Source organism: Bos indicus, chromosome 22 (genome assembly GCF_029378745.1).
Source record: "Bos indicus isolate NIAB-ARS_2022 breed Sahiwal x Tharparkar chromosome 22, NIAB-ARS_B.indTharparkar_mat_pri_1.0, whole genome shotgun sequence".
NCBI lineage: Eukaryota > Metazoa > Chordata > Mammalia > Artiodactyla > Bovidae > Bos > Bos indicus.
The window spans coordinates 53,492,157-53,506,611 of record NC_091781.1 but is presented as its reverse complement, the minus strand read 5'-3'; the positions used below and the strand labels follow the sequence as shown (position 1 = coordinate 53,506,611).

Here is a 14,455-nt window from a genome sequence, read left to right as displayed (position 1 = left end):
CTGTGGAGCGCACATAAGGAAGTGATTACTGGCTAGCTTGCTCTCTCCTCTTTTGATTCCACCTCATCTGATTCGGGTCACCTCTAACTCCCTCCTCCCTCTTCTCTTCTCCATGTAATTCTGTGAACATCTTTGGGTGTCCCTCACTGTGGAGAAACTTTTCACCTTTAGATGTTTTATCGTTGGTGCTGTATAGAAGGAGAAGTCTTGAGACTACTGTAAAAATAAGACTGAAAACCAGAAGCATGAGGCTTAAGTCCAAAATCCTGAGAACACCAGAGAACTCCTGACTCCAGGTAACATTAATCGACAGGAGCTCATCAAACGCCTCCATACCTACACTGATACCAAGCACCACCCAAGGGCCAACAAGTTGCAGAGCAAGACATATCACGCAAATTCTCCAGCAACACAGGAACACAGCGCTGAGCTTCAATATACAGGCTGCCCAAAGTTACTCCAAAACCATTGACATCTCATAACCCATTACTGGGCACTTCACTGCACTCCAGAGAGAAGAAATCCAGCTTCACCCACCAGAACACCAACACAAGCTTCCCTAACCAAGAAACCTTGACAAGCCACCAGTACAAACCCACACAGAGTGAGGAACCTCCACAATAAAGAGAGCTCCACAAACTGCCAGAAAACAGAAAGGCCACCCCAAATTCAGCAATATAAACAAGATGAAGAGACAGAGGAATACCCAGCAGGTAAAGGAACAGGATAAATGCCCACCAAAGCAAACCAAAGAGGAAGAGATAGGGAATCTACCTGATAAACAATTCCAAATAATGATAGTGAAAACGATCCAAAATCTTGAAATCAAAATGGAATCACAGATAAATAACCTGGAGACAAGGATTGAGAAGATGCAAGAAAGGTTTAACAAGGACCTAGAAGAAATAAAAAAGAGTCAATATATAATGAATAATGCAATAAATGAGATAAAAAACACTCTGGAGGCAACAAATAGTAGAATAACGGAAGCAGAACATACGATTAGTGAAGTAGAAGATAGAATGGTAGAAATAAATGAATCAGAGAGGAAAAAAGAAAAATGAATTAAAAGAATTGAGGACAATCTCAGAGACCTCCAGTATAATATTAAACGCTCCAACATTGGAATCATAGGAGTCCCAGAAGAAGAAGACAAAAAGAAAGACCATGAGAAAATGCTTGAGGAGATAATAGTTGAAAACTTCTTAAAATGGGGAAAGAAATAATCACCCAAGTCCAAGAAACCCAGAGAGTCCCAAACAGGATAAACTCAAGGAGAAACACCCCAAAACACATATTAATCAAATCAACAAAGATCAAACACAAAGAACAAATATTAAAAGCAGCAAAGAAAAAACAACAAATAACACACAAGGGGATTCCCATAAGGATAACAGCTGATCTTTCAGTACAAACTCTTCAGGCCAGGAGGGAATGGCAAGACATACTTAAAGTGATGAAAGAAAATAACCTATAGCCCAGATTACTGTACCCAGCAAGGATCTCATTCAAATATGAAGAAGAAATCAAAAGCTTCACAGACAAGCAAAAGCTGAGAGAATTCAGCACCACCAAACCAGCTCTCCAACAAATGCTAAAGGATATTCTCTAGACAGGAAACACAAAAAGGGTGTATAAATTCAAACCCAAAACAACAAAGTAAATGGCGATGGGATCATACTTATCAATAATTACCTAAATGGTAATTAGGGTAAATTAGTAAATGGGCTGGATGCCCCAACCAAAAGACAAAGACTGGCTGAATGGATACAAAAACAAGATCCCTATATATGTTGTCTACAAGAGACCCACCTCAAAACAAGGGACACATACAGACTGAAAGTGAAGGGCTGGAAAAAGATATTCCATGCAAATAGAGACCAAAAGAAAGCAGGAGTAGCAATACTCACATCAGATAAAATAGACTTTAAAATAAAGGCTGTGAAAAGAGACAAAGAAGCTCACTACATAATGATCAAAGGATCAATCCAAGAAGAAGATATAACAATGATAAATATCTATGCACTCAACATAGGAGCACCACAATATGTAAGACAAATGCTAACAAGTATGAAAGAGGAAATTAACAATAACACAATAATAGTGGGAGACTTTAATACCCCACTCACACCTATGGATAGATCAACTAAACAGAAAATTAACAAGGAAACACAAACTTTAAATGATACAATAGACCAGTTAGACCTAATTGATATCTACAGGACATTTCACCCCAAAACAATGAATTTCACCTTTTTCTCAAGGGGACACGGAACCTTCTCCAGGATAGATCACATCCTGGGGCATAAATCTAGCCTTGGTAAATTCAAAAAAATTGAAATCATTCCAAGCATCTTTTCTGACCACAATGCAGTAAGATTAGATCTCAATTACAGGAGAAAAACTATTAAAAATGCCAACATATGGAGGCTGAACAACACGCTGCTGAATAACCAACAAATCACAGAAGAAATCAAAATATGCATAGAAATGAATGAAAATGAAAACACAACAACCTAACACCTGTGGGACACTGTAAAAGCAGTGCTAAGGGGAAAGTTCATAGCAATACAGGCATACCTCAAGAAACAAGAAAAAAGTCATATAAATAACCTAACTCTACACCTAAAGCAACTAGAAAGGAAGAAATGAAGAACCCCAGGGTTAGTAAAAGGAAAGAAATTTTAAAAATTACGGCAGAAATAAATGCAAAAGAAACAAAAGAGACCATAGCAAAAATCAACAAAGCTAAAAGCTGGTTCTTTGAAAGGATAAATAAAATTGACAAACCATTAGCCAGACTCATCAAGAAACAAAGAGAGAAAAATCAAATCAACAAAAGTAGAAATGAAAATGGAGAGATCACGACAACACAGAAATACAAAGGATCATAAGAGACTTCAGTTCAGTTCAGTTGCTCAGTCATGTCCGCCTCTTTGCGACCCCATGAATCGCAGCACGACAGGCCTCCCTGTCCATCACCAACTCCCAGAGTTCACTCAGACTCAAGTCCATCGAGTCAGTGGTGCCATCCAGCCATCTCATCCTCTGTCGTCCCCTTCTCCTGCCCCCAAACCCTCCCAGCATCAGAGTCTTTTCCAATGAGTCTACTCTTCACATGAGGTAGCCAGAGTACTGGAGTTTCAGCTTTAGCATCATTCCTTCCAGAGACTACATATAATTGGCAATTATATGCCAATAAAATGGACAACGTGGAAGAAATGGACAAATTCTTGGAAAAGTACAACTTTCCAAAACTGAACCAGGAAGAAATAGAAAATCTTAACAGACACATCACAAGCACGGAAATTGAAACTGTAATCAGAAATCTTCCAGCAAACAAAAGCCCAGGTCCAGACGGCTTCACAGCTGAATTCTACCAAAAATTTAGAGAAGAGCTAACACCTATCCTACTCAAACTCTTCCAGAAAACTGCAGAGGAAGATAAACTTCCAAACTCATTCTATGAGGCCACCATCACCCTAATACCAAAACCTGACAAAGATGCCACAAAAAAAGAAAACTACAGGCCAATATCACTGATGAACTTAGATGCAAAAATCCTTAACAAAATTCTAGCAATCAGAATCCAACAACACATTAAAAAGATCATACACCATGACCAAGTGGGCTTTAAACGAGGGATGCAAGGATTCTTCAATATCCGCAAATCAATCAATGTAATACACCACGTTAACAAATTGAAAAATAAAAGCCATATGATTATCTCAATAGATGCAGACAAAGCCTTTGACAGAATTCAACATCCATTTATGATAAAAACTCTCCAGAAAGCAGGAATAGAAGGAACATACCTCAACATAATAAAAGCTATATATGACAAACCCACAGCAAACATTATCCTCAATGGTGAAAAACTGAAAGCATTTCCCGTAAAGCCAGGAACAAGACAAGGGTGGCCACTTTCACCACTACTATTCAACATAGTTTTGGAAGTTTTGGCCATGGCAATCAGAGCAGAAAATGAAATAAAAGGAATCCAGATTGGAAAAGAAGTAAAACTCTCACTGTTTGCAGATGACATGATCCTCTACATAGAGAACCCTAAAGACTCCACCAGAAAATTACTAGCGCTGATCAATGAATATAGTGAAGTTGCAGGATATAAAATCAACACACAGAAATCCCTTGCATTCCTATACACTAATAATGAGAAAACAGAAGGAGAAATTAAGGAAACAATTCCATTCACCACTGCAATGAAAAGAATAAAATACTTAGGAATATATCTACCTAAAGAAACAAAGGACCTATATATAGAAAACTATAAAACACTGGTGAAAGAAATCAAAGAGGACACTAATAGATAGAGAAACATACCATGTTCATGGATCGGGTGAATCAATATAGTAAAAATGAGTATACTACCCAAAGCAATCTATAGATTCAATGCAATCGCTATCAAGCTACCAATAGTATTTTTCACAGAGCTAGAAAAATAACTTCACAATTTTTATGGAAATACAAAAAACCTCGAATAGCCAAAGCAATCTGGAGAAAGAAGAATGGAACTGGAGGAATCAACCTGCCTGACTTCAGGCTATACTACAAAGCTACAGTCATCAAGACAGTATGGTACTGGCACAAAGACATAAATATAGATCAATGGAACAAAATAGAAAGCCCAGAGATAAATCCACACACCTATGGACACCTTATCTTTGACAAAGGAGGCAAGAATATACAATGGATTAAAGACAATCTCTTTAACAAGTGGTGCTGGGAAAACTGGTCAACCACTTGTAAAAGAATGAAACTAGAACACTTTCTAACACCATACACAAAAATAAATTCAAAATGGATTAAAGATGTAAACATAAGACCAGAAACTATAAAACTCCTAGAGGAAAACATAGGCAAAACACTCTCCAACATAAATCACAGTAGGATCCTCTATGACCCACCTCTCAGAGTAATGGAAATAGAAGCAAAAATAAACAAAAGGGACCTAATTAAAATTAAAAGCTTTTGCATAACAAAGGAAACTGTAAGCAAGGTGAAAAGATAGCCTTCAGAATGGGAGAAAATAATAGCAAATGAAGCAACTGACAAAGAATTAATCTCAAAAATATACAAGCAACTCCTGCAGCTCAATTCCAGAAAAATAAACAACCCAATCAAATAATGGGCCGAAGAACTAAATAGACATTTCTCCAAAGAAGACATACAGATGGCTAACAAACACATGAAAAGATGCTCAACATCACTCATTATCAGAGAAATGCAAATCAAAACCACAACGAGGTACCATTTCATTCCAGTCAGAATGGCTACTATCAAAAAGTCTACAAACAGTAAATGCTGGAGAGGGTATGGAGAAAAGGGCCCTCTTACACAGTTGGTGGGAATGCAAACTAGTACAGCCACTATGGAGAACAGTGTGGAGATTCCTTAAAAAAAACTGGAAACAGAACTGCCTTATGACCCAGCAATCCCACTGCTGGGCATACACACTGAGGAAACCAGAATTGAAAGAGACACATGTACCCCAATGTTCATCACAGCACTGTTTATAATAGCCAGGACATGGAAGCAACCTAGATGTCCATCAGCAGATGAATGGATAAGAAAGCTATGGTACATATACACAATGGAGTATTACTCAGCCATTAAAAAGGATACATTTGAATCAGTTCTAATGAAGTGGATGAAACTGGAGCCTATTATACAGAGTGAAGTAAGCCAGAAAGAAAAACATCAGTACAGTATCAGTTCAGTTAAGTCACTCAGTCGTGTCCAACTCCTTGCGAGCCCATGAATCGCAGCACACCAGGCCTCCCTGTCCATCACCAACTCCCGGAGTTCACTCAGACTCATGTCCATCGAGTCAGTGATGCCATCCAGCCATCTCATCCTCTGTCGTCCCCTTCTCCTCCTACACCCAATCCCTCCCAGCATCAGAGTCTTTTCCAATGAGTCAACTCTTCGCATGAGGTGGCCAAAGTACTGGAGTTTCAGCTTTAGCATCATTCCTTCCAAAGAAACCCAGGGCTGATCTCCTTCAGAATGGACTGGTTGGATCTCCTTGCAGTCCAAGGGACTCTCAAGAGTCTTCTCCAACACCACAGTTCAAAAGCATCAATTCTTCAGTGCTCAGCCTTCTTCACAGACCAACTCTCACATCCATACATGACCACAGGAAAAACCATAGCCAATGCATATATATGGAATTCAGAAAGATAGTAATGATAACCATATATGTGAGACAGCAAAAGAGACACACATGTATAGAATGGTCGTTTGGACTCTGTGGGAGAGGGTGAGGGTGGGCTGATATCGGAGAATGGCATTGAAACATGTATGTTATCATATGTGAAACAGATTGCCAGTCCAGGTTCGATGCATGAGACAGGGTGCTCAGGGCTGGTGCACTGGGATGACCCAGAGGAATGGGATGGGGAGGGAGGAGGGAGGGGAGTTCAGGATGGGGAACACGTGTACACCCGAGGCTGATTCATGTCAGTGTATGGCAAAACCACTACAATATTGTAAAGTAATTAGCCTCCAATTAAAATGAATAAATTTAAATAAATAAATAAAAATGGATACCAATGTAGTTGTTTACAAAATAGCAACAAACTCATAGATTCACAAAGAAACTTATGGTTACCACAGGGGAAAAGCCAGGTCGGGGAAGTATAAATATTTAGGTTGGAATTAATATATACACACTAATATATATATAAAAGAGGTATCAATTATACCTACTCTATAACACAGGAAATTGTACTCTACAGTCTTTAATAACCTATATGGGAAAAGAATCTGAAAAATAATAGATATACTTTTATGTATAACTGTTTGAAGTTGATGGATACCCAAAACAAACACAATAGCATGAATCAACTGTACTCATAAAATAAAATTATATTAATAATAATTTACAAAATAATATGACTAAAAGGAACTTTTCTATGAAAGAAGAAAGCCACAAACATTGAGAATATTCTTGTGATTGCATGGAGGGTGGTGCTAAGGAAGGTTGAATTGGGAGTTAGAACCTGGAGATGAAAACTTACACACACACACACACACACATCTATTGATATATTGGATAAACAAGGTAATACTTATAGCACAAGGAACTGTATTCAATAATCTATACTAACCCTTAATGCAAAAGTATATGAAGAAAAATTTATGTGTAACTGAATCACTGTGATGTTTATAAGAAAATAACAGATTTTAAATCAAGCAGAGTTCAATTTTTTTTTTTAACATTTTTAAAAATAGAGGTCCCAGCATAGCAATTTAATTCTGTAAAATGTATTCCAGAGCGATTTTTGTAGCAGAAGTTTTTTGAAAAGCCCTAATATTTATCAGTAGGGAAGGTCACAGAGCATTCTCTGGGGTCCAGCTGGGGACTCCAGGCTTCCAGTGCCGGTGGCTCAGGTTCAATCAAGTGTGGGGTATGTATGATAGAACCAAGTGTCACTCTTACAGTAATGGATGGGAGTCCATGTGTATCCCCACAGAGCAATCTCAAATAAAATGCTGAATGAGAAAGGTCTCTCTTAGGACCACTTATTTCCACTTAAAAACTGCCAAGAAAAACGACATTACCCATGATATATATGGGAAATAAAGTCGTCAGAACGAAGGTTCTGGGCTCTGGGAGTAGGATAGATTTTTCGGGAGAGTAACAAAGAGAATTCTACCTTTGTCCCTAAAATGTTCTTTCCTTTTATGTAAAAAAGAAAATCTGAGCCCCAAATTGACAAAATGTTTAAATTTTTCATTCTGAGAGGTGGACAGGTGGGTGTTTGTTTAAGTACTCTTCATCCTTTCTTCTATTTTTAAATTTTGAAAAGAGCCAAGTTAAAGAAGCAAAGGACACAGGGTTCCCAAAGGAGCTGTGTAGTGACTGGGATGCCCATGCAGCACCCGGGAGAATGGTGGGCAGGGCGCTCATCCTCTAAGAGGCGCAGGGAAGACAAGTCAGAGTTTTCCCTGATTTTCACGGGGTGTGTGTACCCCTCAAGTCGCTTTTTCTCATGGGCAGGGTCAAAGGCCCCTGTGAAGAGTGTGGGTGAAGCAAGTCACGATTTTGCCAGCAGCTTACCGTCTCCAGCTCCGTTTCCAAGCTGCAGTTTTTAATCTGTGGGAACACCTCGCTGTACTTGCTGGGGTACGCAGATGCCAGGTAATCTTTCACTTGCTCCAGGTTGTTGGCTGTCAAAAAGCCATCTTCAAGGTCGAAAGAGTTGGTCAGCAGCAGAATCACCCTGCAAGCACAGCAGTTGGTTACAAAGGTGGCTGTCACCAAACCCTCTCCCACCTAGGGAATGTGTTGATTGGTGAGCTTTTAAAGGACAGGGTGATTGTAAATGACTTTGAAGGAGCCTCAGATAGAAACGGTGATGACCAAAGGAACCAAACCCACATGGCTGGGTGGGCTATTTTAACCTCAGGATCAGCGTTGTCAGAGAACCTCCAGCAACGATGGGCAAGTTCTACTTGAGTGCTCTCCAATCTCGTACCCACTCGCCACACGTGGCTACTGAGTACTCGAATGAGGCTAGAGCCGCTGAGAGGCTGATTTCAACTACCTTACGCCGAGATGGAGACCAATCTTAAATCAAGAATGGATGTTTTTGAACTGTGGTGCTGGAGAAGGTTCTTGAGAGTGCCCTGGACAGCAAAAGATTAAACCAGTCAATCCTAAAAGGACATCGGACCCTGAATATTCATTGGAAGGACTGATGCTGAAGCTCCAATACTCTGGCCACCTGATGCGAAGAGCTGACTCACTGGAAAAGACCCTGATGTTGGGCAAGATTGAAGGCAGGAAAAGGGGGTGACAGAGGATGAGATGGTTGGATGGCATCACTGACTCAATGGACATGAGTTTGAGCAAACTCTGGGAGACAGTGGACGACAGGGAAGCCTGGTGTGCTGCAGTCCATGGGGTGGCAAAGTCAGATACGACTTACCCACTGAACAACAACAACAAAACAAAATTTTAGCTAGTGTTAAACCAATTTACACTTAAATTTGTAAATAGCCCTTGTGGCTAGGGACTGCTGTACTGGCCAGCATAGCTTCTGGATGATGTTTCTTGTTTTGGGTAAGGGGGCACCAGAAAGATTCTGCAGGCTCCACGGCTCAGCTGGGGAGCTCTTGGTTACCTCTGAGGCGGGGGAGATGGGGCAGAAGAAGCTGGTTTCCCATGTGTTGAATGCCCTTTGGTGCTAAGTGCTCTGAATACACAAAACTGCCCTCATCCCCTCAGGCAGACGCCAGTGGTTCTGATTTGAACCCTGGATCGAGGGTGGCAAAGACAGTGCCCTTTGCCCCAAGGGGTATCAAAATACCCCTTGATTTCTGGGCTCTGCCTCTTCTCAGAGGCCCTTCAGCTCAGGCCCGTGCAGGCTCACTGCCCCCCTTGAGGTCTGGGGCCCACCAGGTGGCCCAGGCTTACTTGTTCAAGCAGCTCTCGTAGTTGAAGGTGGCCTTGAAGCCATAGATGGAGAAGGTGACAATGCTGGCAAAGATGGAGGTGGAGCTGTTGATGATGGACACGATGATGGCGTGCTTCTGGCAGTTGTTGGAGGGCTCGTTGTAGCTGGCAAAGGCGATGAGGCTGCCGAACCCCAGGCCGAGTGAGAAGAAGATCTGGGTGGCTGCGTTGATCCAGGCCTTGGGGTTGGCCAACTGCTCCATCTGTGGGGAGCGGTTGGAGGGGAAAGCCAGTGGGAACAGCGTGGGTGAACCCCAGGTGGGAACCCCAGGCTCTCAGACCAGCAGGGGGCGGGGGCCCAGAGAGGGGAAGGAACTGGCCTGTGGCACAGAGCCAGCCAGGGCAGGCCTGAGGCTCGAACCTGGCAGGGCCAGGTTCTCAGCGGATAAAACACATCCTCATGTCACAGCCCCCACTGCCTCTTACCCAGAGGAGACGGTGTCAGATAAAATAGTTCTCAAAGGAATTGAGCCCCTGATCCATGACCCACGCACTGCATGGGTCTCGGCCTCCAGAAATGGAGGTGCTGGTGCCCAAGGCTGACTTGTGCCCCGGCACTGACGTTAGGGGCAGTGCTGCTCCAGTCACTGTTTCCAGGGACCAGACTTGCTAAATGACTGTCCCGTCCCAAAGGCAACAGGGGCTCTCTGGACAGGATCATGGGGGGCCCTGCTGTGTGTGGGTTCACCCCTATAGGGAAAGGGGTGCCTAGAAGTGCGAGCAGGAGGGTGAGCTGACTGCAGGGATGCTCCTGGTGAACAACTTGGTCCGCAGCTGGAGTGGAGGGTTTGGGGTGAGACTGGGGCAGCAGAGGTTGGGGGCAGGGAGGATGAGCATGAAGGTGGACCACAGGGTCACGCCGTAGCATTCACAGGCATGGGGGCTCCCTGGCTGAGGACAGGGAAGCCACGACCCTCACTGCCTGGCGGGCTCACGACTGCTCCACTCCCGCTTGGTCTCCCCCTTCCACCCATCCTGGAAGGTGGGGGAATGAATGGGGGTACCCTTGGGGCCCCTCCCCTCCAGCCCATACCTTGGGAGTGAACATGTATGCCAGGCCATTGGTGGCTCCATGGAGCGTGAGGCCCCTGACCAGGTAGATGATGAGCACACAGTAGGGCAGCAATGCAGTGAAGTACACCACCTGTGGGCCCCAGAGCGCAGAGTCAGCTCCCTGAAGAAGCGGGGACCACAGGGCCCTTAGGCCCAAGGAAGGCAGACCCGCCATCCCCACGGAACACCACAGCACCATCTTGGCTGTTTGGGTGACCGACAGCTGGGAAGGTATTGTGGTTCTTGGTCAGACACGGGTTCTGAGTTTGGGGAACTGGGTGGTGGACATGGATGCCCATGCGTGTGACCCCCAGGAAATCTCCTGTTCAGTGGAGAAGAGGAACAGGTCCTGGAAAGCTCTGTCCTCCAGCCTCCCTGCAACTCAACCTTATTCCAGAAAGGACTCGAGGCTGCCCACAGGAATACATCATGAGATATCCATGTAAAAAGAAAATGTGGGCAATCCAGGAAGATGCGCCCCGAGGAAAAGGCGGCTCACAGAAGAGGTGAGGTGCTACCCAGATTCTGAGCCAGACTGATTTGAGCTTCCTCATGGCCCAGGCAGAGCAGGAAGCAGTCACACAGGATTTATATCATCTCTGAAAGGCAAAAAAACCCAGGAGCTTGGAGGAAGGTCAGGCACCCCCAGGACTGGGGCCCGAGACAAGCTTGGCCATGAGTGTATAAAGGAAAAGCAGTGTCATCTGGTGTTCCTGTGAAAAATACAATAGCAATGCAATGGTTTTCATGAAAGGCCTCACTTCCACGGGCTTTTTCTTTAAGGTACAAAGTAGATGTATTCAGAGGGAAGCACACCCCACATAGAGTGTGGGCCACCTCAGAAGGTGAGAGAGGCCTTCCCTGGGCTTTAAAGGCGCATATCAGTGGGATGTTTTTTGTCAACCAGTTCTTTCCCTGCTGACGTATGTCATGGGTTCACTGATGTTTTATCTTCGACTTTCATGGTAGCTTTTCCACACTGCACAGTGTTTCCACAAAGTCTTACAATAGAGGCCTTCGAGTGCACGGATGCCCACACGGGGCTGGAATTAGTTTTTCTGCAGATCAACTTGTATGTGCAGCAGAGCCCCTTTTCCAACACTGTGCACAATTTTTTGTCTGCGTGGTTATCTTCTGTGGCTGCGGGAGGGGATTGTTTTGGGTTTGTTTCTTTTCTTTCTTGTTTTTTGTTTTTTTTTTTTTTTTTTAAGTAAAAGCAGTTCCCGTCATGTTTGGGTCCCCCTGTGAGAACCAGAGCTGGTGACTCAAGTCCAGCTGCACCCGGCCCTCCACTCCCACTGAGGTGTGGCACTATCTTCCCAAGAATTTCCAAGGACACCTGAGTGGTGCTCTGCCCTGTCACCCTGGGGACAGCAGGCAAAAGTCAGGTGTGTCTTCTATGATTGCTTCTTAAGTGAGGATATTGTAACTTGAGATGTGTAATACAGCCACATGAGATTACACGAAGATAAACCAGGTTCAAGATGGGAACGGGAAAGTGGAAAGAGAGGGCATCTGGCCAGTGAGCTGAAGGAAATCAAGAGACAACAGGGAAGGGGTGACCACTGTCTGTAACCAGGGGCACTCGGGGGACACACGGAGCCAGGCCTTGGTCGCCCCCAAGGTCAGCAAGGTTTGGTGACCTTGGTCCCCCTCAGGTCGGCACGTTTCCTGGAGAGCTCTCTTCAGTCGAGACCAGGCTGGCTCACGTCTCCCCAGTCAGAGAAGCTAGAAGGATTGCTGGATGTGTGATCCAGGCTAAACTACTTGGAAAAACCGTTTGTGAATAATCTGAAAACAAACCTGGGAGGGGAAGAAAGCAGAGTCCAACAAAGAAAGCCAACATACAGCACCCAGGGTTTAACAAAATTCACCCCCATAAATAGAGCTGTTGGAGCTCCTATGACTCAGTAACAGCTACAACAAAAAACAAAAAAAAACACAACCCAATCCAAAGATGGGCAGAAGCCCTAAAGAGACATTTCCCCAAAGACACTCAGATGGACAATGGGCACATGAAAAGATGTTCAACGTCGCTAGTCACTAGACAAATCAAAACTACAATGAGGCATCGCCTCACACCGGTCAGAGTGGCCGTCATTAAAAAAAGTCTACAAATAGCAAATGCTGGAGAGAGTGTGCAGAAAAGGGAGCCCTCCCACACTGTTGGTGGGAATGTAAGATGGCACAGCCACTAGAGAAAGCCTCCGAAAACTAGAGTTGCCATATGACCCAGCAGTCCCACTCCTGGGCATATACTCAGACAAAACTAAAAGTAAAAAAGATACATGCACCCTTACGTTCACAGCAGCGCTATTCATGACAGACAAGACATGGGGACAGCCTGAATGTCCGTCAACAGATGAATAAAGAAGATGTGATATAGGTAAGCAATGGACTATTACTCAGCCATGCTGCTGCTACTGCTGCCAAGTCACTTCAGGCTCCACCATCCCTGGGATTCTCCAGGCAAGAACACTGGAGTGGGTTGCCATTTCCTTCTCCAATGCATGAAAGTGAAAAGTGAAAGTGAAGTTGTGTCAGACTCTCAGCGACCCTACGGACTGCAGCCTACTGGGCTCCTCCGTCCATGGGATTTTCCAGGCAAGAGGACTGGAGTGGGGTGCCACTGCCTTCTCCGACTCAGCCATAAAGAGAATGAAATCATGCCATCTGCAGTGACACGGATGGGCCCACAAGTTGTACTAACTGAAGTCAGTCAGAATGACAAGTACCATATGATATCACTTACACGTGGAATCCAAAATATGACAGAAATGAACGTAGCTACAAAACAGAGAACAGATTTGTGGTTGCTAAGGAAAAGGGGGTGGGGGGCTTGGACTGGAGTCTGGGATTAGCCGATGCAAACTATAAAACATATATACATATAATGGATAAACAGCAAGGTCCCATTGAGAGAGTCATTTCCTAGGCAGGTTGATAGGGAGTCTAGGGGTCCCCAAGGAGAGAGGGCTCTGGAATTCTCAAGGAGGAAGAAAGGACAAACTTTTTTTCTTTCTCCACATTCCTTAGGATTATATAACAATAATGTATCCTGCCTAAGGACAGTCTTTGGATTCAACCTTCTGTTATCTTAAAATGTTAATTATGGGAGTAGACCTGGTCTTTACAAGGATGTATCTTGCCTGAGGACAGTGTTATCTTAAAATGTAAATTATGGGAGTAGGTCTGGTGAGGTCTTTACAACCCCCAGATATTCTTTGGATTAGATAACTTCATTGTTAACACTAGCAGGGGGGTACCCTTTCTGCCGCCTTCTGATGCCTATGTCAGAAGCTTTCTCTATCTCCTTTATACTTTAATAAAACTTTATTACACAAAAGCTCTGAGCGATCAAGCCTCGTCTCTGGCCCCTGATTGAATTCTTCTCCTCCGGGGGCCAAGAATCCCGGTGTATTCGCGTGATTCAACAACAACCTTTCACTATTGTCTAGCGCAGGATGCACTAAATATCCTGTAATAAACCATAAAGGAAAAGAATATGAAAAGAATACCCACAACTGAATCGCTTTGCTGTACACCATAAACTAACAACTGTTGGGCACTTTTGTCATGGAGGGGGGTGTAGCTTAAGCCGAGGAAATAGTCAGTCTTCCTGTCATGACATGTCCTCATTTAGCAAGTTTCTCAGTGATCTGGAAAAGGGATGGCCTCATCGCTGAAACTCCAATATTTTGGCCACCAGATGCAAAGAGCTGACTCATTTGAAAAGACCCTGATGCTAGGAAAGATTGAAGGCAGGAGGAGAAGGGGACAACAGAGGATGAGATGGTTGGATGGCATCACCGACTTGATGGACATGGGTTTGGCTGGACTCCAGGAGCTGGTGATGGACAGGGAGGCCTGGCAAGCTGCGGTTCATGGGGTCGCAAAGTCGGACATGACTGAGCGACTGAA

The 14,455-nt window shown here is 43.9% G+C and overlaps 1 protein-coding gene across 2 annotated transcripts in view; it reads right to left on the bottom strand.

Moving 5' to 3' along the window:
- Window positions 1-14,455, bottom strand: part of SLC6A20 (solute carrier family 6 member 20) — a 56,063-nt gene that overhangs the window by 22,102 nt on the left and 19,506 nt on the right. For both annotated transcript variants that reach the window (XR_011563062.1, XM_019985053.2), the window contains exons 5-7: window positions 10,515-10,625; window positions 9,443-9,684; window positions 8,084-8,246 (exon numbers count right to left, since the gene is read on the bottom strand). Coding sequence is in view for 1 of the 2 variants with exons in the window: in XM_019985053.2 (XP_019840612.2) it covers window positions 8,084-8,246; window positions 9,443-9,684; window positions 10,515-10,625 (516 nt within the window). In the remaining variant the exon portion in view is untranslated. The remainder of the gene's footprint in view (window positions 1-8,083; window positions 8,247-9,442; window positions 9,685-10,514; window positions 10,626-14,455) is intronic.